Here is a 23516-nt window from a genome sequence, read left to right as displayed (position 1 = left end):
TCATCCCATGTTTCCTGCTGGGCAAGGTGGGGTTCCTTCTCTTGATCCCATCTGCCCACAGAGCTTGCACACGTAGGCTCCACATGAGGCTGAGAAGCTTCTGGAACATTCTTTGCAGAATTGCCTGGATTAGAACCCCCCCACCCCCCACTAGTCCAGCCACAGGGTGGGGTAGGGCAGGGCAGAGGGGAGGGAAGTGGTGGTGAAGGGAAATGAGCAGCGATGTGACTGGCATGCTGCCCTTTCCCTGCTAGCTGGCCCTGAGGGCTGCCGGTGGATGCCCCGCCCTGCCCACCCCACACATCCCCACACATCCCCAACTTACTCCAGATGGCTGAGGGTTTCACACTGGCCCAGTGACCAGCACAGCTGCTCCACGTGCTCTGGGCCCAGGCCACAGTCTGGGAACCTGCAGGGCAGAGTGGGCAGGGGGAGGGGCAGTCAGCTACCCTGACTACCCCATCCACGAGCCCGTTCCCCACCCAAGCTGGTTTCCCTGGAAGTACCCAGTACCCACTACCCTCTGTCCACATAGCAAGACCCCAGACAGTACCTGAGCTTGACATGCAAATTTGGGGACTTCAATAAGCCCCAGTCAGAGATTCTGGAGCCAGGCATGAATCAGGTGATTCCCTATCAAGCTCAAGAGCTAAGGCTCCTTTAAGAGACAGAGCCTCCCCCTCCTCCTCCCCTTCGTCCCCATTCCCCCACCCAGGGCAAGAGAGTCCGTGAGACTCTTATCTTCAATTAACTATCAGAAAACCAGAAGAGGTGCTGCGGCTCAAAGTAGCAGAGCACTAGCCTTGAGCAAAAAAGCTCAGGGACAGCACCCAGGCCCTGAGTTCAAGTCCCACAATTGGGGAAAAAATATAAAAAGGCAGACCCTCTTGGGGACCTTTGTTGGGGCGGCCAGTGTCCCCTGCAGAGTCCTCCTGGTGCTCTGGCCACCAGGACACAGGTCTTCTGGTCCCCAGACCCTATAGGCTGCCCACATAGTGCAGGGACTCACCCACAGTACACGCCTTCTGGCTCCTCCCTGAGTCTGAAGTGTAGGGTTGCTTGATTCAGGGACCTGCAGCCGATAGCATGGGCTCAGTCACCCCCTCTCACAGCCTTGGGAGCCTAGCCTTTGGCCTGGGTCCTCCTATACCTGCCAGACTCCAGGCCTACCCCTCCCAAAAGAATCCAAGCTCAAGGCCCACCTGATCTCCAGCTTCTGACCCCGAGGGCACAGGGGGAGGGCGCCAGCCAGCAGCCAGGGGCTCCTTGGGGACAGTGGTGTCTGGCTTAGCCTGAGGACAGAGCAGAGTCAAGCAAGATTAGCAGCCCAGGAAGCATGGTAGAAGAAGGCAGATGCTGAGGGTCTGCAGTGTCTAGAGGCTGTAAGGAAGAAGGCAGGGACACAGAGGGGCTGCGGGGACAAGCAGACTGGAATGGTCACTGCTGTGTGACCTTGAACAAGGCATTTACCCTCTCAGCCTCAGTCGCTGTATCTGGAAGAATATGATGAATCATGGGCCTCTCCTGGGCATGGAGATTTAGTCCTCTCTGGCTAGCACACTGCCTGGCACTGGCTGGCAGGGCCAAGCTTGCCATGATTCTTGCTGTTGTGTATTGCAAATAGGATCAGACAGGCGAGTCCTTGCTGATCGAATAGGAAGCTCTGGGTCCTCGGGGGCACAGTGGATCTTGCTGTGCGCAGCTATCTTGTCCCCTCCATGAAGTTTAGCAGACTCTGGGCTTATCCGCATTAGAGGCCAGCCCTGCCCCTGGCCAAGCAATCCCAAACTCCCACCCAGTGTCCCAAGGGCAAAGACACCCAGTTGTATTTTGTTTTTTGTTTTTTCCAGTCCTAGGACTTGAACTCAGGGCCTGAGCATTGTCCCTGTTTGCTCAAAGCTAGCATTCTACCACTTGAGCCACAGAGCCACTTGCAGCCTTTTCTGTTTATGTGGTACTGAGGAATGGAACCCAGGGCTTTGTGCATGCTAGGTAAGCACTCTATCACTAAACTACATTCCCAGTCTAAGACACCCAGTTGTAAACCACAGTTTTGGAGAAGGCCAGATGGGTTCATTTCACCCCAGTGGTGTCCTTTCAGCTCCACACCTGAGATTTCCCCACGCCCCACACCTGCCCACTGCCTCACACAGGCCGCTACATCTTCCCCTCCCCCTCCTCCCCCCTTCTCCTCCTCCTCCTCCTCTTCCTCCTCTTTCTTCTCCCTCTTCCCTCTTCTGTTTTGTGCTAGTACTGGGGCTTGACCTCAGGGCTTCACGCTCATCCAGCTTGCTTGCTTGGCTGGTATTGTACCATTTAAGCCACACCTCATGTATAGCTTTTGGCTAGTTAGTTGGAAATAAGAGTTTCACAGACTTTTCTGCCTGACTAGCTTTGCACAGCGATCCTCAGCTCTCAGCCTCCTGAGTTGGTAGAATTACAGGCAGAAGCCACCGAGCCTGGCCTGACCACTTCTGCTGTCCTCTAAGTCACCTCTGGAGGCTCATTTGCCACCTGGAGGAAAGACCTTATCATTAACCCGGTGGGATTTTACTCAGCTTTTTCTTTAGCTCTGTGACTATAGGGAAAGTTCCAAGAAGACAAAGTCCCTAGCTCTTTCCCCAGGCCCCAGACAGGGCCTGCTCCACAGCAGGCTCTCTGTCTCTTTCTGTCTCTCTCTTGTATGTTCAACCATGCTCGTGGGTGTGTATGTGTATGTGTGTGTGTGGGTGCGTGTACACGGCACACACACACACACACACACACACACACACACACACAGTGGGTTGAATAAAACAAAGCCTGGGGACAGTCAGGCTGGCCATCACATTCCCAGATAAGGAGCTGAGGCTGAGGCTGTGTGACTTGAGTAACGAGAAGCCCCTCTCTGGTTGGAGGCTTGCCACCTGCTCACTTTTTTTTTTTTTTTTTTTGGTCGGTCGTGGGGCTTGAACTCTGGGCCTGGGCGCTGTCCCTCCGCTCTTCAGCTCAAGGCGAGCGCTCTACCACTGGAGCTACAGCGCCACTTCCGGTTTTCTGGTGGTTTATTGGAGATAGGAGTCTCACGGTCTCTCCTGCCTGGGCTGGCTTTGAACCTCGATCCTCAGATCTCAGCCTCCTGAGTAGCTAGGATTACAGGTGTGAGCCACCAGCGCCCAGCCACCTGCTCACTTTTATCTGATCACAAGAGTAGTGACTAAAGAACATTTCTAAACCCTGTCACTCTCCTCCCTTCCAACCGTGGATTGGAAGAAGCAAGGTCCCAGGCAGGTGAGAAGAGATGGAAGAGCAGTTTAGATGGGCAGAGTATGGCCTCTGCGCGCACGCTCTCTCTAATATTATGATTTAATTTCCTGTTGTATTTTTCCATCTTGACTGTGGCTGTTCTCTCCTCCCTCTAGAAGAATATTTAAAAGTAAATCTTCCTTAAATTTGTACCAGTCTGAGATTAAATTAGGAAACAGTTTTGAATACCTTGGGCAATTCTGGATGGGGTTAAACAGTAACCTTTCAGATCACAATGGGTGACGCACATTCATGACCTCAATCTATGCAGTAGTGACCTGTCCAGAGATGATAGCTTGCTAGTCACAGACCTCTCCATTGGTTTTTATCAGAGTACTAAGGTATCATCGTATTTTCCAGGCAGGGCAATATATATATTAGATTAGATTAGATTAATGTATTATGTTATTTTATTTATTTATTTATTTTCCAGTACTGGGGCTTGAACTCAGGGCATCATACTCTTGCTTGTTTTATGTGCTCAAGACTGGTGCTCTACCACTTGAACCACACCTCCACGTCTAGCTTTCTGCTGGTTAATTGGAGATAGAAGTTCCATTGACTTTCCTACCTGGGGCTGGCTTTGAACCATGGTTCTCAGATCTCAGTCTCTTGAATAGTTAGGAGTATAGGCATGTACCACCAGCACCTGGCAGCTTTTTAGTGATTTTTTTCAGGAAGAATTTTTCAAACCTCTAATCTATGCCTCTGGAGTAGCTGGGCCATAGGCATGAATCACCACACTAAGCTGGTCTGTTGAGATAAAGGGTTTGAAAACTTTCTTTTTTTTTTTTTTTTTGTCAATTCTGGTGCTTGAACTCAAGGTCTGGGTGCTGTCCCTAAGCTTTTTCACTCAAGGATAGCTTTCTACCACTTTGAGCCACAGCACCACTTCCAGTTTTCTGGTGGTTAATTGGAGATAAGAGTCTCACAGACTTTCCTGCCAGGGCTGGCTTTGAACTGTGATCCTCAGATCTCAGCCGCCTGAGTAGCTAGGATTACAGGCATAAGCTACCAATACTTGGCTTGAAAACTTTTTTTCTGTCCCGGGGCTTGAACTCAGGGCCTGGGAACTCTTCTTGAACTTCTTCTGCTCAAGGTTAGCACTCTACCACTAGAGCCACAGCACCACTTCCAGCTTTTTTCTGTGTATGTGGTACTGAGGAATCGAACCCAGGGCTCCATGCATGCTAGGCAAGCATCCTACCACTAAGCCACATTCCTAGCCTACTTGAAAACTTTTTACCCAGGCTGAACATTACCACTTTCTGGCTCCTGAGTAGCTGGGATGACAGGCGTAGGCCACCAAGATCTGCTCAAATACCAGTCTTTGAGTGCTTTTTAGGCACCTAGTCTGTTTGAATCCCACCCTGAGGAAGAGCTGGGGGATATGAATCCCATTTCCCAGAACAGAAAACTAAGACGGAGAATTCCTCTATAGCTCAAGGTTAGCAAAGGCTAAAGCTAGACAGGGATACAAGTCCCAAGCTGTGCCAGATGAAGTAAAGGAAGCGTGCGAGGGAGGAGAGAGGGGGAAGCAGAGGATGGTTTTGCAGAGTAGAGCCCTGGGGACAAGGACAAGGGACAGGAGACATGGAAGTGTCCAGTCTTACTGCAGCAGGCTTAGCTGGGGCAGCTGGGGAAAGCAACGCAGCAAGGTCTCCAGGCTCTCATCACTCAGGGCCTCGCAGGACAACCTATGAAACAAAACACCTGAATGAGGCCAGGGAACCTTCTAGAAAAGCAGACAGAACCTCCTGGAGATGACGCCTAGCTCGAGTTGCTGGAAACACTCCTCCCTCCTCCCCCATCTGCTGACTCCTACACTAGGCCTCTGAGTTCGCATGGGGCTGCCCAGGGAGGAAGGGCAGATGAAGGCATCTTTGCTGAGGGACTTGTCTGAGCCTTTCCTATGCTACTGGACACCGCTGACAGCCAATGGGCTGAAGTAGCTTCTCCCAAAGTCAGTGGACCAGCAAGTTTAGGGTTTGAGGGCCAAGTATTTATAGTATTCAAAACACATTCATTGAAGAAAGGATGTTGTATTGACCCAGAAACTCAACAAGCTGCAGGTCAGCAGGGGAGATGCCAGTGCGCATGCACTTCCTGCCCCCAGAGGCCTGTGGGCTGTGTTCCCTCCCTCCCCTTCTCCCCATTGTTCCGTTGCCCTCTTCTTCCATACTCCTCTGCACTGTGGCCCTGGGCCTGGCTGATGCCCCAGTTGTTTGGGGCATGGGGGAGGGGGAGAAGGGAGGAGCTGGGTAAGAGCCCTTGGGGAAGGGGTAAGATGAGTGGCTGGTGGTGGCTCTGGGGCTAGAACGTTACAGCGTCATCTCTGACAGGACCCAGACTGTAGCTCCTTTCTGTCCCCAGGCCTGGGGCTAGTCTGAGGGCGGTCTTCTCACCGTGCCTCCCCACACAGCACTTCCAACACATCCCAAGGCCATGGCACTATGGTATCTGCTTGGGGAAAGGCCAGGTTTACACACTTTGCTTTTGTTTTAAACCAATGGAAATTGACCGTTTCAGCATCCCCAGGGTCCGCCTGTAGCCACGGCGGCCAGTGGACTTGAGCAGGAAGCACCTAGTGATCACTGCTAATAGTCTTCTGCAGGTGTCATGGTGGTCTAATTTTTGTTGTTGGTCATGGGGTTTGAACTTGGGGCCTGGGTGCTGTCCCTGAGCTCTTTGTGCTCAAGGCTAGTGCTCTACCACTTTGAGCCACAGACAGCACCACCTCCTGCTTTTTCTGTGCTTAATTGGAATAGGAGTCTCATGGACTTTTCTGTCTCAGCTGGTTTTGAATTGCGATCCTCAGACCTCATCCGCCTGAGTAGCTAGGATCATAGGCGTGAGCCACCAGCGCCAGGTGGTGAGATGTGTTTAGATCATGGTGTCATCATCCCACTTCCAGCCACAGTGAGGTGGAGCCTGTGCTCAGGCTACCTGCGATTTCCGTGTCTTTCCACCCCCAGTACCCAATGTAAGCTTCTTAGTTAGGGTCTCAAACTTTTGCTGGCGAGCCTCAGACAAAGGTCTTCTTAACCTCTGCCTGCTGTGTAGCTGAGGGTACAGGCACGTGCTCCCAGGCCAGACTTCTCTCTATCTATGCTTGAAGTTTCCATAATAAAAATGTTGTTGAGCCAGGTGCTAGTGGCTCATACCTGTAATCCTTGCTACTCAGGAGGCTGAGACTGAGGATCGTGCTTTGAAACCAGTCTGGGCAGAAAGTCAATGAGACTCTTATTTCCAATAAATTCCTCAGAACAAGCTAGAAGTGGCACTGTGGCTCAAGTGATAGAAAAAAAGAAGCTCAGGGACAGGGTCCAGGTCCTGAGTCCAAGCCCCAGGACCAACACACACACACACACACACACACACACACACACACACACACACACACACACACACACACACACACACACAGGTCCTGAGTCCAAGCCCCAGGACCAACACACACACACACACACACACACACACACACACACACACACACACACACACACACACACACACTGTTTAAATGAAACAGTAACTTCATGGTGAGGAAGTGTGATCACTCCCATCTTGGCCAGGAGGTCAAGTTAACATCAGGAGCTGTTCTTTCAGTTGGTGGCACGCAGCCCAGAGATGACACAATGACACAGGCCCTTCACCTCCCCTCTGCTCTTCCTGAAAGCTCAGACCTCCAGTTTAACCAGGAGAAAAACACTGGACAAACAGACCTGCCTGGACTCCTCAAAACTACCAGAACGGGAATGGGAAAGCCAGCCAGGGAGGCCTCCAGAGAGCAGAGGAGGCAAAGGGACAGGTTTCTGGATGGCAGGCATCCGTGAAAAAACTGGCCATGTACCATTAAAGCCTGAAGTTTACAGTCTGTTTCTTCCTTGTGGCAACCCAAGATGTTGACCACTGGGAAGCTAAGGTGCAGTGTGGGAAACTTTGCTGTGTTCCCTCTTGCAACTTGCCCGTAAATCGGGTCTAAAACGATTTCAAATTAGAAAATGAATCCAGCCAGGTGCTGATGGTCACGCCTATAATCCTACTACTCAGGAGGCTAAGATCTGAGAATAGAGGTTCAGAGCCAGCCAGGGCAGACTAATCTGAAAAACTCTTATCCCCAATTAACCAGCAAGGTGGGGCTCAAGTGGTAGAGTGCCAGCTGTGAGTGAAAAAGCTGAGGGTATGAACCCTGAATTCAAGCCCCAATACTAGCACACAAAAAAGAAAATAATGAATCTAGCTGGGTGGTGTGGTGGCTCACGCCTGTAATCCTAGCTACTCAGGAGGCTGAGATCTGAGGATTTCATTTCCAAGACAGCCTAGGTGGACAAATCCAAGAGACTGTTATCTCCAATTAACCACAGACACAAAGCTGAAGTAGAGGTATGGCTAGTAGTAGTGGCTAGAAGTAGTGGTAGAGTACTAGCCTTGAATGGAAAAGCCAAGTGAAAGTGACAGATCCTGAGTTCTAGCCCTAATACTGGCTAAAAAGAGTCTGGAGAGGCTGCACACATCTGTAATCCGAGCATTGTGGAGACTGATGCAGGAAGATCTTGAGCTTGAGGCCAGCCTGGACTACATACTAAGACCCTGTCTCAAGGATAGCCTTGCTGTAATTACAGTACAAAAGCTGACTGCAGAGAGATCTCAAAAAATAAGAGCCTGGGTCAGCCACATCATGCAAGCACATCTCCTCCTGTGTGTTTTAATATGGCGTGGGAAGGACATGCACACGGGTCGCATGGATCATCCTGTTGGAAAGGAGTAATTGAAACAGATCCACAGGCAGGAAACAAGACTGTAGCTTTTTTCTTCATTGTGGGGCTTGAGTTCAGGGCCTGGGCACTGTCCCTGAGCTCTTCTGCTCAAGGCTAGCTTTACCACGTGAAGCCATAGTGCTACTTCTGGTTTTCTGATGGTTCACTGGAGATAAGAGTCTCACAGACTTTCCTGCCAGGGCTGGCTTTGAACCATGATCCTCAGATCTCAGCCTCCTGAGTAGCTAGGATTACAGGTGGGAGCCCACAGAGCCTGGCTTAAGGTAATTATTCTATAGAATCACGGCAATGACAGCCACAGGCCAGGGTGACTGTCCACTCGGCAGATGCAGGAGTTGCGGCTAAAGTCATTTGCTCTCATCCACAGCTTACAGATGGCTGAGCTGACTCCTGATCGCAAGTCTGGTCTTCCCGGAAAGAGAGGGCACCCCAAGGAAGGCTTTCAGGAGTGCTAAGCTCCAGCCTCAGAGACAGGATGAGGGGGATGGGTGGGGAAGGGGGTGGTGGAGAGACACCTGGAAGTCTCACTGGCCTCTACCCAGGTTTCCGAGCAGACACTCCATTGTGCTACTGGGGCTATGTCTTGTCACTTACCTAATTTCCAGTGGTCCTGGACATGCCTCCAGAGAGTGGAAGAGACGAGTGAGGCTTAGGGGATTCAGTGGACACTCCTTGAGGCTGGGCAAGAGCAGAAGATCAGAGAAGGCTCTGGCTCCTGTCTAGCCCAGAATCCTCCTACCCCACCACCCTGCTCCCCAGCTGTAGGCCCAGACTGCCCCTTAGCCCTGTTCTCCAGAACTCTGACAGCCAAAGGGCCCCTGAGTACCCAACTACCACCCAGTGATCATCCTCTGAGTCCCTTCTAGTACTCTGCCTGAGCTCGGGACTCCACCCTCACTCACCTGGACTACTCAGCATCCCCAGATTCCACCTTCACCTTCTACCACCCACCTCATCACCCTGCAAGTCTTATCTCTTGTGTGTGTGTGTGTGTGTGTGTGTGTGTGTGTGTGTGTGTGCTGGTCCTGGGGTTTGAACTCAGGGCCTGAGGGCTGTCCCTGAGCGTTTTGTGTATGTGCAAGGCTAGAGCTCTACCACTTGAGCCACAGCTCCACTTCTGGCTTTCCCCTGGTTAATTGGAGATAAAAGTCTCATGGACCTTCCTGCTTAGGCTGACTTTGAATCTCAATCCTCAGATCTCAGCCTCTGAGTAGCTTGGATTCCAAGTGTGAGCTACTGGTGTCTGACTACTAAGAGTCTCATCCTTTAACACTGCACAAAACCCATCTGGTTCCTTATTACCCTTAGGTCAAAAAGCAAATGTTGGCTGGGTGCTGGTGGCTCATGCCTGTAACCCTAGCTACTCAGGAAGCTGAGATCTGAGGATCGTAGCTCAAAGCCAGCCCAGGCAAAAAAGTTCCCGTGAGACTCTTATCTCCAATTAACCACCAGAAAACCAGAAGTGGTGTTGTGGCTATCTTTAAGAAAAAAGAACTCAGAGACAGCATCTAGGTCCTGAGTTCAAGCCCCAGGACTAACAAAAAAAATGTCTTTGCCATAGCCTCGTTGGCCTTCTTTCGCTCTGCTACCTTAGTTCCACCCACACTGAAATATCTCCTAAGGCCAAACTTCCTTCCTCAAGGCCTTGGCAAATGCTGTCAAAGGCCCTGTGGCAGAGCTGGGAAAGTTCTAACCCCCAGGTCAGGCTCCACCAAAAGCAGTCTGCCCTTTTCTCTGTGCCTCAACTTTCCTTGTACTATACATGCAGGGTATATTCCTGGAATTGGGTGTCCTCAATTAAGATGGTAATCAGGCAGGGAGTGGCTGGGCTGCCCTGTGTGTTTCAGAAAAATATGGAGGATTCTTTCTATGGACAATGCAAGAAGTTTGGGCCACTGAGTTGCCCCATTGGTCCCAGCAGCTCCCAGCCCCAGATCTGGCCCTGGCCTTAGCCCCCAGCCCCAGCCCCAGGCCCAGCCCTGGCCCTCACAGTCACTCTGTTCCTTTTCCCTTTTATCAAAGTGTCTCTTAATCACTAACTCTGACCCTGTATCCTCTGTCCTGTTCCTGACCCCCCTCATCACTATTGTAATCACCCCTGAGTGAGAAGAGGGACACAATACCAGAAGCTCCTGGGGATGCAGCGCTGGCTGAACCCTGAGATCTGGGTTCCAGCCGGGGGGTCTGGAAAAGGTCCACCAGCCAATATACCCCTGAGGTGAGGAGACATTTGAAAGGCAAGTTCAATACAGCCACAGTGAACTCCCGTACTCAGAAGTGGGGGATGGAAGTGGCCCTACAGACAGGCCCTCATTGTGCAGGTGGGGAAGCCAGAGAAAAGCCACCAGCTTACACCTGTCCAGCTGTGCACCACCTGACCAGGTGAGTGAGCCAGGACGGAGCCCCCTCCCTCTCTGCCACTGGCTAGGAATTCACATGAACCTCAGTTCTCTGTGCTTTAAGACCCACGAGGATCCCCAGAAACAGACTTAGGGAGCAGGACCACCTGACCTAGGACTACCCCTGGTTTCAGATGGCTCAAAAACAGCAGCACTTTTCTGCGACACATTAGCTGCAAAGTAATTCTGCCCAGGCACCTCACCAAGTCTGGCTCTGCAGCCAGCCTTCACCTGCCACCACTGGGGGGCAGCCGTGAGCACCCGTGAGGGCCAAAGTGGATGCACGTTTACTTGCAAGACATGGAACGTGTTTTTCTGAGCACCAATGGTGCGGTTCAAAGTGATTCTCAAGCGTAAGAGAACTGTGGCCGTGGCTCTCATGAGGAGTCTGCACTTCATGTCCCTCTGGGCAGTGACATAACTGCTCCCTTTGACCCAGCCGTAGTCCATGTGTGCCCTCCCTGTTCTCTCCAGGACAGATGGAAGGAAGGTGGCTGGTCACTGTGAGACCAGTTAGGTGGGAGGGGGAAGGACCCTGAAGAAGCCAGATTAATTCTTGGGCATCAGACCTCAGTGGTATACTGTTGGGCTGATTGGGGGGGGGACACCTGCAGGAAATGGGGGGGAACCCCCATTTCAAGGGGCAGACCCCACCTCCACAGCTCCTGCTCCTCACCTTCCTCTCTTGTCACCTGTCAGGAGGATATTCTGGTTCTCAAAGCTGCAAGTGAAGAGAAAGAAGCTAAAAAAAGTCAAAGACCCCCTTCCCAGGCCTTGATGCCACCCTAGCCAGGCCCAAGAGGGCTGGGGAGGGCACAGGGAGAGGCCTGCTTTCTCACTGACTGTAACAACCAATGACGACACTGATCAAAACACATGCCAGTCTCAAAACACCACCTGATCTCATTGGTTCTTACAGTAAATTTACGAGGAAAGGAATTATTCTTGGCTCCATATTAGAGAGGAGGAGACCGAGGCATGGTATCCTCAAGGACGTGCTCAAGTAGCCAAGCCTGGACCACCTGCCATGGTACCTCCATTCTTGGGGGTCTTCAAGGAAGGGGGATCCTTAGAGAAATGGCAAGAGGCTCTGTATGGAGGAGCTTGAGACTGCGGAGGGGCGGGGACTGGTGTTTTCATTCTAGGCTCTCATCAACTCCAGATTGCTCACAGGACGAGTAAGGTGGGTATAGTGACTACCAGGGCACTCCCAGTGGGCTTAAAATGTCTGAGGACAATCAGGAGAATGACAAAGGGAAAGGTGATGGACCTTGTCCCATGGTAGAAATTTGAGCGTTTAGGAGATCACATTCATTCATTCACTCATTCATTCCTTCAACTTCCAGCACTTGCTTAGTGCACCTGCCCTGTCCAAGGCTCTGAGGATCATATGTGGTGACCTGGTAGACGGATGGCCCATGTGGAAGCCAGGGGCCCGTGGATGGGAAGGAAGGTGGGGCCAAGGGCAGGGAGAAACCCTTACCTGATGTCCAGGTGGAAAACCCACGACAGGGAAGCCATGCACTGGGCCAAACTGAGCACCGCATCCAGGGATGAGCCATTCTTGCTGAGGCTGGAGGTCACAGGGGACATTAACACAGGCAACCCATGACTGAGAACCCCTCTTTGTGTCAGGGACCCAGCACAGGAGGGCTGGCCTAGTGTGAGGTGACCGTCTCAAAGACAGCATCCCTTCCAACCTCACTGGACAGCTGGAGAAGCAGGGGCCAGACAGAGGCAAGAGCTTGCCCAGGGTGACAGGCCATGTGGGTGACAAGGCTGAGCTTGGAACCCAAGTTCCCTTTTGGGCCAGGTCTGGGTCTTGTCTCTCCATCTGATGAAGGGAGGTGGGGCCTGGTGGCAGGGAAAAATGGGAACCCTGTTCCAATAGCAGGGCCGAGGCCCTCCCTGCTCTCCAAATCCTGTCGGCTGATTAATCATAGGACTTTTTCGTCTTCTTTTTTTTTCCGGTCAGTTATAGGGCTTGAAGTCTGGGCCTGGGCGCTGTCCCTCAGCTCTTCAGCTCAAGGTGAGCGCTCTACCACTTGAGCCACAGTGCCACTTCCGGTTTTCTGGTGGTCTATTGGAGATAAGAATCTCATGGACTTTCCTGCCCAGGCTGGCTTTGAACCATGATCTTCAGATCTCAGCCTCTTGAGTAGCTAGGATTACAGGAGTGAGCCACTGGCTCCCGTCTTAAGCATAGGACTTCTTACTCACTCTTCCATGTCCCTGGAACTCAGGCCTGGAGGCACAGGTAGGGCGCTGAGTCACCAAAGTACCCATAGTGTTAAAAGGCCACCTGAGGTCAGGCCACATGCCCTTTTCTCTCCTTCCTGTCCTTCCTTGGCCTCATGCAGGCCCCCTGTAGTATCAGAAGACACCTCCTTTCCTGGTCAGCTTCTGAAGGATGCACTGGCAGCAGGAGGAGGCATCAGCATTCATTGTTATAACCACAGATGGTAGCTGCTACCTCAGGGACTCAGAGAGATCATACAACTTGCTCAAAGTCACACAGTACATACATAGTGTACTGTGAACCTGGAACCCAGGACCTGTGACCTGTGACCTCTCAGTTTGGCCAAGGAAAGCTTAGGAGAAGGAGGGGGCTATGGGAGCCATCTAAATTTGCAACAGGCCAAGCTAGGGGATTTCTGGTCTCCTTTTAAGTCCTATCCTCTCTCCCCAAAGCAAAACAAAACAAAAGAGAAACATCTCGCACAGGTCCTCAGGACCTGAGTTCCCCCAGACTCTCTGCTTGGGTGCCCCCTCGGGTGCAAACCCACCAAATGTCCCTTCCTGGTGCCAGAATGGCTGCCAGGCAGCTGTCCATCACCTCACCGTGTCCCTAGCCTGCTTCCATAATGCTATCCATAGTACCCCATGCCTGCCTCATACTGCGCATGCCTGCCCCGCCCCACATGGCCTGGCCTTCCAGGCGCCTCTGCAGAGAGGCCATTAGAAATGGGCTCCGCTCAGTCTAATCCCAGTGAATGGTGTCCACAACAGAGCTGTCCTTCGTTGGGCACCCGCTCCATGTCAGGCTGGCCCGGGGGCTTCACATGCATTTTCTGATTGCATCTTTAGCTGGCCCTCCCGAAGGGAGGGGAGCCAGGACATCCCCACCCCATTTCTGGGTGATGACCCCCCCCCAGCCCTGCCTAGCTGGCTACTCACTTCAAGGATTGCAGGGGTCCCAGGCCTGGGAGCAGCTGGGCCAACCGAGCCACCCCGTGGTCTCCCAGGGCATTGCTAGACAGGCTGGAAGGGAAGGGAGAGAAAGCTTAGGAGAGGGCGGAGCAAGTGTGCCCCCATACCTGTCACTGGGCTGCTCCCGAGAGTGGAGCCCCAGCCTAGGCTGCCCAGCCAGGTCTCAGCACACCTGGGACTCCCCCAGGCTTTCCCCCCGAGGTTCTGAGGAGGCAGGGATGGGCTTCAGAGGGGGTCAAAGTTGACAAAGGTCCCTGGGTTCTTTGATCCCTGCCACTGTCCCCTTCATGAACACTTACTCGAGGTGACACAGCTGGCCAGGGTGATGGGGGCGCCGGCTTCCCCCCAGTGCTTTGTAGAGTGCTTTTACGTGCTTGGCCTGGAAGCCGCAGTGCGTCAGCCTGTGGAATGGAAGACCACAGCCCTGCAGTGCCCGTCCAGGCGGAGGTGATGCCACCTGTCAACCCGGACCCCAGGCTGGCTGCCAGGACAGGAGGGGACTGAACATGCCTGGAACCCAGGCAGACAGAAAGATGGAGGGGCAGACACACAGCACACACTTAAGATGTTACTGCATATGCAAAGAGAGAGAGAGAGAGGGTGAGGGGAAGGGAGAGGGAGGAGGGCAGACAACAAAATTAAGGCCTACATGGGCTGGGAAGGTGGCTCAGTGGTAGAGCGCTTGCCTTGCATGCCTGAGGCCCTGGGTTTGATTCCTCAGCACCACATAAGCAAAAAGAAAAAAAGCTGGAAGTGGCACTGTGGCTCAAGTGATAGAGCGCTAGCCTTGAGCGGAAGAGCTGAGGGACAGCGCTCAGGCCCGGAGTTCAGGCCCCACGACCGGACAAAAACAAACAACAAAAAATAAAAAAACAAAAAACAAAATTAAGGCCTACAGAGAAGGAGAAACAAACTTTTGAAAGATACAAGAAATGGAGAGACAGAGAGACAGACAAGAGGAGGGGCCCAGGCCCAGGATCAGGGTAGCAGAGGCCCCCTGACCCCCATCTCTGACATGCAGAGTCCCCATGGGGGCCCAGTGCTGGGGCTATGGTCCTGGGTTCCCGTAAGTTGTGGAAGGTAGCAGAGGGGGCCGTTTTGAGCCCTATCTGGAGTGGGTTATACAGAGGGTAAGAAGCAGGAAGCCCACCACAACTTCTGGACACAGCAGGGTGAGGAGGATCTCCAGGGAGCTTGAGGCTTGGGGACAAGGACAGGAAGGGGCGGGAGCCCTGTAGAGGTCTAGGGGTCACCTCCATACCTGATATTTCGGGAGCTTGAGGGCAGCTCCGAGGCCTCCAGGGGTGAGAGGCTGTGGAGAAGCGCAGCACTGTGGGAATGCACAGGCCAGGCTGAGCAAACCCCTCAGCCAGGGTCACCAACGTCCACCCCCAGCCTCACTGTCCAGCAGCCAATGTCTGTGCTCCGTCAAGAGTCAGGAAGTCCTGACTTTGGCCTGGCCTGTGACTCAGGACAAATCATGGGACCGCTCACTGGGGTGGACGGTCTTGGTTTGGTGCTCGCTGCTTATAGATTCCCCTCCACTGTTCCCCCCATCACCAGTCAGTCCCATCAGAAGCATCTCTAGCCACACTCCTTCAACAGAGATCATATCCTACACAGGAGATTGCAGGTAGACATCTAGGAGTCCCCTACTCCTTTGCTGGGCTGGGGAAATCCAGAAGGTCACTCTGGAGGAGACAAATACTCCCTAACAGCTTCTCATGCCATAGGGCACTAGAAGTTTTGACCTGGGTCTAGCAGCCCTGTGGGTCTGTCAGAAGGTCCTCATCTCCTGAGCCTCATTCTGCAGCTCCCCAACCCCTCCTGGGCCCACCATCCACAGTCTCCACCTCAGAACTTCCTCCAGCTACCAGGGGATGGGGAGGCGCTTGGTGCTTCCACCCTCCGGGTTCAGGGCTGTAGCCCTCAGCAAGCCTGCCCATTGCTGCCCCTTTGTGAACGTGCCAAGCTCTCCCTGGCAGGCTATGGTCCCCTTCTCCCATGGTGGGAAGGGTGGTGGTCCCAACAGAGCAGAGCTGGGAGTCGGGGGAAGCCTACCTTTCCCAGGACCCGTCCTGCTCCCCTGCCTCCTGGGCAAACATAAGGACTACAGTTTTGTGCAGCAGGCTGGGGAAAGAAGAGAGGTGGAGGAGAGGAGAGGTTACCGGTTCTTGGTGCACTGGTCTTGATTGAATCCTGACCTTGGAGGACCCCTAAGATGTCCCTGACCCCTTCTAGTTAAGCCAAGTATCCGCTGAGGCCTTGGGGGCTGAGATCTTCTGAGTAGAGCACCCTTGGAGTGCCTAAGCACCCTCCTGCTCATGCAAGTCCATGAAAGACAAATGCAGTTCTGCAGGGTCTTAGGAGCAGCTCCCAGATACCGATTGTAGCCCTGGGAGGTTGGGGTGGCTCTCACCTGGTCACATTGTGTAAGTGACAGAAGCAGGTCTCAGCCTGACCCCAGGGGGCACTCTGAGGTACAGAGCCTCCCACAACTTCTCCTGATTGGGGGCCACTCAGCCCAGGGCAGCTCTCCAAGGATGCATACCGAATGGTCCTGGACTCAAGTGTTCCAGCTGGAATGGGGTCTGAGTGGGTAGAAGAGGAGGCTTGTAGGGGTCTATAAGGCCTGAGGCCAGAACGCATGCTCAGGGTGCATGTAAAGGGCCATGGGCAGGCCCGGGCTTGGGGGTGAAGGGGGCGGGGCTTCACCTGATGCGCAGCTCTGCCAGGCTCCAGCACATGTCCACAGCCCTCAGCACGTAGGCCACGCCCACCATGGAGAGCCCGTTGTCACTGAGGCTGTGGAGGGGAGAGTGCAGCCATCAGCAAGCACTGAGGGCCCAGCCAGTTCCAGCTTCTTCACACCCAGCTGCTTCCTGTCTGTTGCTCTCCTCTATCCCAAGTCCCCAACCAGAAGCTCTCCAAGAATTCTGGCCTTGTGGATCAGCCAAGAATCTCCCCACCCCAACATATATACCCACTCAGAGAAGCAAGCTCTCCAGCCTGGGTGGTGAGGACTACTGTGGGGTCTTCTTCCCCTCTGAGTCTGTCTCCATTTGACAAATAGAGACACTGAGGCCAGACACATCCCATTACTTCCCCAGGAATAAGCAACAGAGCCAAAGCCATGACCCCCAATCACTTTTCCCCAATGTAATACTCCCCAACTCCAACCTTAAAGTGACCCCCAGAACCCCAACATATCCACCTGCATGCCACATCCACCTTAGCCCCCTGTAATGCATCAGCACACCCAACAGCACGCCCTTCCTGCTCCTCCCAGCATCCCAATGGCCTACCCCTTCACACACTACACCCCACAGCTTTCCATCTCAACACCCTCAGTACCATTCCCCCAGCCCCTCAGTGCTGCCACATTGCAACCCCCACCCTACCCTACCACACCCCACTCGGGCTGACACAAGCCACTGGTGGTCCATGGACATCCCATACATGCAAGGGGTGAAATGGTGGCATGCTATGGCTCAGGCAGGAGCAAGGGTCAGGCACGGGCCACCCACCCATCTTCACTGGAGCTGGGACCAACTGGGGCTCCCCCCCCATCATGCAAGGGTAACGTGGACAACTCACTCCAATTTCTTGGTGATGTGCAGCTGGGGTACAGCCTCTGCCAGGAGTCGACAGCCTTCATCCTCCAGATGGTTCTCTGAGAGGCTGGGATCACAGGGCCTATGGGTCTATGCTGGGGGCTGGAGTTACCCTCAGCCACCCACTCGCGGCACCTTCCTGACTTAGATGAAGCATCACTTCCCTATGTGAGCCTTAACATTAACTGCAGCGACCTGCTGCATGCCTGGCTACGTCCGAGGTGCAGCTACAATTGTGGGCATAGTTCCAATTCGCAAAACTTCCAGAGGGCAGGCATTGCACAATCTCCTCCCAGAGGAGGAAGCGGAGGCCAGGGTAGTAAAGGCCTGTATTCAAGGGGCTCTTCCAATCTGTGTGAGCCAATTTCCCTCCCTGTGTCTCACCTTCCTCCAAGAGTAACAGTGCTTACATCACTGAGTCAACATGATTAAATAAGACATACACAAAAGCTCTGAGCAGAACACCCAGCAGCAGACAAGTGCTAAATACTGCAGGATGAAGGTGCTCGGACCCCCCTTACCCACACGTGAGGACCTGACCACTCTGCCCCTGCCTCTGCTCCCCAACCCCCAGCCCTTCCACTCCTGCTTGGGGTCCACGCATCCCACCACACTCACTCCACTTCCTCCAGGTGAGGACCTTCCCGGAGCATGTCTATGAGGACTTTCACATCGCAGACCTTGAGTCGACATTTCTGGAGCCTGGGGTGGGGAGCAGAGGGACTCATGGGGGGGGGGGTGGAAGATACAGCATGCCCTGCCCAGCTCTGAGTATGGGGGGTCTAGAGGATGACAGATCCAGGGCTTACACACCTTATAGTAGCTGGGTAATTGTGGGAAAGGCACCGAAATGGTCTGAGTTAAACTGGCTTAAGTTAAGCTGAGCTGACCCGGTTTCCCTCTCAATCAAATGGGAATAAGGATGTACACCGCCGTTTTAAGAGGCTAACCATGAGCTCATGGGCCTGGAACATGGAGCTTAGTGCTGAGCCTATATAGCAAGGGACTATTAGGCATAGCTTTGTTTCTATAGCAACCATCAGATGTTCCTGATCCAAATCAGGTGATTTATTCATGCCATTTCCCATGTCTGCTTTCCCTTTATCCTTCCTTCCCCGGCTGCCTCATCCCTTAGGAGGGGGTCCCTCCTCCACAGGATACGCTTCCCTCTGCAGTAAGGTACCTGAGTGTCAGGATTCTGCCCTGAGCCTCTGTCTTTGGGCTGACATTTTCCTGTAGGTCTGGAACTCTGCTGAAAGCAAGACACACATTGGCCAGGTCCTCCCGCCCCCGCCTTGCTTCTAGGGCCTGAAGATCCTACTATACCCCCTCCTCCATAGTGAGTGAGTGCACCACAAAGATGGTTGCTTGCCCATGGGAAGGTACAATTCAGCCAGGCAGGAAGAGGTCAAAGCTGGAGGCCAAATGGAACTATTATGCAAATTCTGGCTTTGCCAGTGCAGCTGTGTGGCCTTGGGCGAGTCTCTGTACCTATCAGAGCCTGGTTTTCTTCCGTAAGGTGGGGTGACAATCTCCAACTTACACAGTTCGGGAAGGACTAGATGAGGCAATATTTGTTCATGCACCCAGCATGGAAGCTGTGAAAGCAGATGCAGCTGCTGTCTGAGCCACTGGCCTTCCTGGGCAGGTGCATGGTGCAGCTCACTGTACGTGAGCGAGAAACCACAGGGCCTCCAAACTCTCTCCCTCTGGGCAGGAGAGCACTGAGGGTCACAGGAAAGCTTGGACATATGAATCAGATGCCCCAGACAGACCCTCTAGAACTTCTATGATAACAAGAGTATCCAGTGACCTTATCATCCACTGGCCACCCACTACTGAATTGTGCACACATGATGGAGGAACTCATGTGTTCCTTTTACTGACACCATGGCTACTGACTATCATTTTGAGTGTGACAGCTCTAGAAATTAGAGGGGGAAGGGACACTGGTCCTTTTGGGTCATTGCCCAGGTGAAGAGGGGACAGGGAGGAGTTTGCTCAAGGCCACCATGTCATCTGTCTCTGAGTCTCAGGCAGGGAGGAGCTTGGGAGTGTGGTGGAATGTTCTTGCAGAGGAAAAATAGGTTCCCTTCCTTTACCCATCCAAGAACGGTGAAGTGGAAGTCCATGCCCAGCCAGCATGTGAGCACCACGGCACACTAGCTGTGTTCTAAGTGCTTTCCACCCTCCACCCTTTACAATGCTGCAATGTGACCACCCTCAGTGCCTCTCTTTGTTTTTTTTTTTTTTTTTTTTTTTCATTTGTGTGTTTCCAAGGATTTCGCACAAAGTGGTGTCAGGCTAACAGCATGTTCACATCCTCTCACAGGGCCTCACCCTTGCCTCTGCACAGGGCCAGATGTGGCCAGAGGTGGCCAGACAAGTCAGGAGATGCAAAAACCCCTTGACAACCTCAGTGATCCATTCCTCAGCAGAAGCTGCAGGAAGCAGTTCCCGCTCCAGCTCTTCCTTGGTTCTCAGCCACCTTCCTCTTACCTGAGCCCAGCTCATTCTCAGGGGTAAGCCCAGACCCATGCCTCCCAAACTCCTTACCTCCACAGCTCTGCAGTGGTCTCCATGGGTGGAGAAAGAAGGAAGACAAGGTCTGACTCTCTGAAAGGTCAGATGCAGAAGCATGAAACCCCATGGACTGGAAGCTGGCATATCACCCCCACTTCCTGCCCCAAACATCCAGGGAAAGCTGATTTCAGAGCAACAGAAGTAGTCACTGCTTGTTAAATCTTGCAAGAGTTTTGTTAGAAAGTAAGAAGAAAACATTTTCTTCTTTCCATTTCTTGGAGTTCATTTCAATAAATATTATTTTATATGATGAGAGACACATTGGGCCTTTGTGTTCCACCTCCAGAAATCAATTTCTTACAAGAAACATAGTAAAAATTAGGCAAGCTCAGAGTTTTCTGAAAAGGAGTTACAATAGTTTGGGAATTAAGATGTTTGACATCTAACCTACCCCTGATCCTAACAGACAATGCAGGTTCAGCACCATGGAGAGCGACATTCAGATAACTGTTCCTTTTTATATGCTTGTGCTTCCTAGATTTGCTTCATCTATCCTTCCACCCACTTATCCACCCACAAAAACAATCATCCATCCATCCATCCATCTGTCCATCCTTCCATCCACCTACCCATCATTCACAATCCAAACTTCTTTCCCTCCCTCCCTCCTCATTTTTCTTTCTTTCCTTTCCTTCCTTTCCTTCCTTCCTTCCTTCCTTCCTTCCTTCCTTCCTTCCTTCCTTCCTTCCTTCCTTCCTTCCTTCCTTCCTTCCTTCCTCCCACCCATCCACCCATCCATCCATCCACCCACTCTCCCATTCATCCCACCTACCCATCCAACTATTTGTTAGATACCAGGTGCCAGGCTTCAGCAGATCAGTAGAGTTAAGGTGAAACAGACTTGAGACATGCATGTAGGTCTTACAGATTGGAAGCCTTCTCTTTTCCCATCTCCCACTTTTCCCTCTCTTTTTCTTAAGACCTTGAAGATGAGTGTTCCATTCCTTCTGCTCACCTGACCTGCAGTATCCTGACAGTATGACATGTGACTGCCACCTTCACCAAGTGGAGTAGAGTTGATACAGAGAAGCTGTTTCTGCTCAGGCTGTGTGATTGGGGCAAAGGTGTCAAGACTGGGTTCCTCATGCATGGTCAGCAGGGGATTGGAGACTTGGGCTGGGAAAGGATGTGGACGGAGCACTTACTCAAGCTTGCGGAGCCTTGGCAGGCAAGGGAGTACCTTCACGATGTCCAGCACCTCCGGGTCCTTGAGCTGGTTATCCTGCAAACTACAAGAAGATGGAGACCAAGTCCATCAGCCCTGGAGATGGGCCACTTGGAAGCCCTAGTTGGCAGGTGACAGTTATGGCCACCCTCATGTGCGAGATTCAAGACAAGGGCACTAGCACCCAGCATGCCCAGCCAAGTCCTCTTCTGGCCACTCCTGTCTCTGTTGAGGATTTCCTGCCTGGAGGCCCAAAGGAATCTAGATGGCAGAATGTGGACAGTCTCACAAAGTAGAGGGAGGAGACCCAGGTGCCCTGTTTCCCAGGCTCTGTCTTCAATATGCCTGAGGTCCAAGCTCATCTGGATCTCTTAACCCCCAGGGGAGAAGTGAAGTCTAATCTGGGACACTGGAGATGCTGCTCAGCCCTGGCCCTGACTCATTCAGAACCCCAGGACCAATACATTCCTCTCTGCTGTCACATTACCTTCCTTTCAAGGGGACCGCACACCTCAGTCCTGCATGTTCCTCCCAGCTAGAGGGACAGATGAGCTGAGGGATATTGGGTAATGGGAGAAATGATTCAGGCCATCTTCAGTAATCAGGGAAGATAAATAAGTGGCAGCAAGATCAATATTCCAGAGGTCTGTCTTGACCAGAGTAATCATGCACAAAGGCATCCAGCTAAAGGAGTTGAGGGATGGCACCCAACTCATGTTCCACTCAGTAAGTGCTGTGCCCTAGTGCCAGGATGCACCAGGATAAACAGGTAGTTTTCTTTTCCTTCCTTTACTCCTTCCTTCCTTCCTTCCTTCCTTCCTTCCTTCCTTCCTTCCTTCCTTCCTTCCTTGCTTCCTTCCTTCCTTCCTTCTTGTGCCAGTACTGGGGCCTGAACTCAGAGCCTGGGTGCTGTTCTTTAGCATTTTTGCTCAAGGTTAGTGCTTTACCACTTGGGTTACAGATCCACTTCTGGCCTTTTGCTGGTTAACTGAAGGTAAGTCACAAACTTTCTTGATCAGGCTGGCTTGGCATTGCAATCCTCAGATCTCAGCTTCCTGAGTAACTAAGATTACAGGTGTGAGCCACTGGTGCCCAGCTTAAGGTAGCCTTTCTAAATCTCATGAAAGTACCATAGAAGCCAGCAGTGGTCTTTGAGTGGCTGGAGTGTCCCCAACCCCACCTTCTCCCCAGAGCATTCAGTCCCAAACACAGGGAAGGGTAACCTGGTGCATGTACTCAATGTGTGCTTGCACCTAAGTGTGCACGTGGGTGCTGCACACCTGCTTATCTGTGAACAGGGATGTGGAGGGCTCATACTTGAGCAAGGGAGTGTCATTTGTACGCAAATGCTTACACATATACGGAATGTAAAAGCATGTTACATGCGTTTATGTATACCCACAGAGCCTGCGTCCTGCCTGCACACTGCCATCCCTTCTCCTAGGGAGTCACAGAAGAAAGGAAGAGAGCCTCAAAACTCATGTTCCATCAAGGTAGCCCAATATTAACTATGAGCAACCCTGCTCTGCAGTCCTCAGGAGTCTTGCTTTTGGCTTCAGCCAACCTTGTTCTTGCATTGTTACCTCCCTGTCTGAGTCTCACTGAAAATCTTATTGGCCATGTTCTGATGTCAAATGCAGGTCGCAGCCCAGGATCCAGAGGTATCCCAGGAGCTTGGCAGTGACTCTTCTCCCCAGCCAGTGAGCCCTCCTGACGATCACTCACCTGACCTCCTCCAGCTGTTGACACAGGGGCAAAGCCTGCACCAAGTAGCTGATGCCTCGGGCCGTGACCTTACTTCCCACTAACCTACAAGGCAAGCAAAGGTGATGGAGAGGAACAGAGTCGTGGGAGCAAGTAGGACATGCTAGGCATCCTCAGATGAAGCTCTTTCTTGGTTGCAATCCCTGGCTTACCTTAGCTTCTGTAGGCTCTTCATGGTAGGCAAGCTCCTTGACAGGGCTTCAGCAAATGCGTCACCACATTTTCTGCTCTTAAAGCTGCACAGGGAGAAGCAAAGTGTCAGATGATCAGAGCTGGGCGGGGCTTGGAGATCATCAGCATCTTCCCCCCTCCCTGCTCAAAACACACTGCATGGAGCAGAGATAGCTCCCCGCCACCCCCGGCCATACAAATGAAGTTCAATGTTGTAGCAGTAGTTGTTGAAGTAGTAATAAGATTACAGCACTAACTGCTTCAGCCATTAAACAATTCTCCCCTTCATCCAGGGAAAAAGAGCTATAGCTGGGAACATGGTTTTCCAACCAGAAGACATATTCCCCAGCCTCCCTGGCAGCCTGGAGTGGCTGTTTCCTCACCAGTGCTGTATGACTGGGAGGGATGGATCCTAATTCCAAGGCTGACCTTTAACACACTGAGTCTGTCTTCACACTCACCCTTTCCCTTCTCCCTAAGCCAGAGCAGAGAGATGGCCAGGACCCAGCTTTGACTATGCCAAGGGGCTGGATCTCTGCATGAC

General features: G+C 52.5%; 1 protein-coding gene across 9 annotated transcripts in view; it reads right to left on the bottom strand.

Annotated features, from left to right (window-relative positions):
• The window catches only part of Nlrc5 (NLR family CARD domain containing 5), a 70892-nt gene that overhangs the window by 20514 nt on the left and 26862 nt on the right, over positions 1-23516 (bottom strand). For 6 of the 9 annotated variants that reach the window (XM_042689948.1, XM_042689955.1, XM_042689957.1 and 3 more), the window contains exons 7-27: positions 22954-23037; positions 22763-22846; positions 21018-21101; positions 20828-20917; positions 19846-19905; positions 18473-18541; positions 17908-17991; positions 17273-17356; positions 16391-16480; positions 15737-15805; positions 14937-15005; positions 13975-14076; positions 13643-13726; positions 11949-12038; positions 11142-11186; positions 10190-10279; positions 8661-8744; positions 4899-4982; positions 1203-1292; positions 1010-1072; positions 326-409 (exon numbers count right to left, since the gene is read on the bottom strand). In XM_042689948.1, the coding sequence (XP_042545882.1) occupies positions 326-409; positions 1010-1072; positions 1203-1292; positions 4899-4982; positions 8661-8744; positions 10190-10279; positions 11142-11186; positions 11949-12038; positions 13643-13726; positions 13975-14076; positions 14937-15005; positions 15737-15805; positions 16391-16480; positions 17273-17356; positions 17908-17991; positions 18473-18541; positions 19846-19905; positions 20828-20917; positions 21018-21101; positions 22763-22846; positions 22954-23037 (1683 nt within the window). The remainder of the gene's footprint in view (positions 1-325; positions 410-1009; positions 1073-1202; positions 1293-4898; positions 4983-8660; positions 8745-10189; positions 10280-11141; positions 11187-11948; positions 12039-13642; positions 13727-13974; positions 14077-14936; positions 15006-15736; positions 15806-16390; positions 16481-17272; positions 17357-17907; positions 17992-18472; positions 18542-19845; positions 19906-20827; positions 20918-21017; positions 21102-22762; positions 22847-22953; positions 23038-23516) is intronic. The other 3 variants (XM_042689953.1, XM_042689952.1, XM_042689956.1) reach the window with 3 other exon arrangements.

This window comes from Dipodomys spectabilis, unplaced genomic scaffold (genome assembly GCF_019054845.1).
Source record: "Dipodomys spectabilis isolate Male_0828 unplaced genomic scaffold, ASM1905484v1 ptg000130l, whole genome shotgun sequence".
Lineage (NCBI taxonomy): Eukaryota > Metazoa > Chordata > Mammalia > Rodentia > Heteromyidae > Dipodomys > Dipodomys spectabilis.
The sequence above is the reverse complement of the archived record's forward strand: the minus strand, read 5'-3'. Positions and strand labels throughout refer to the sequence as shown.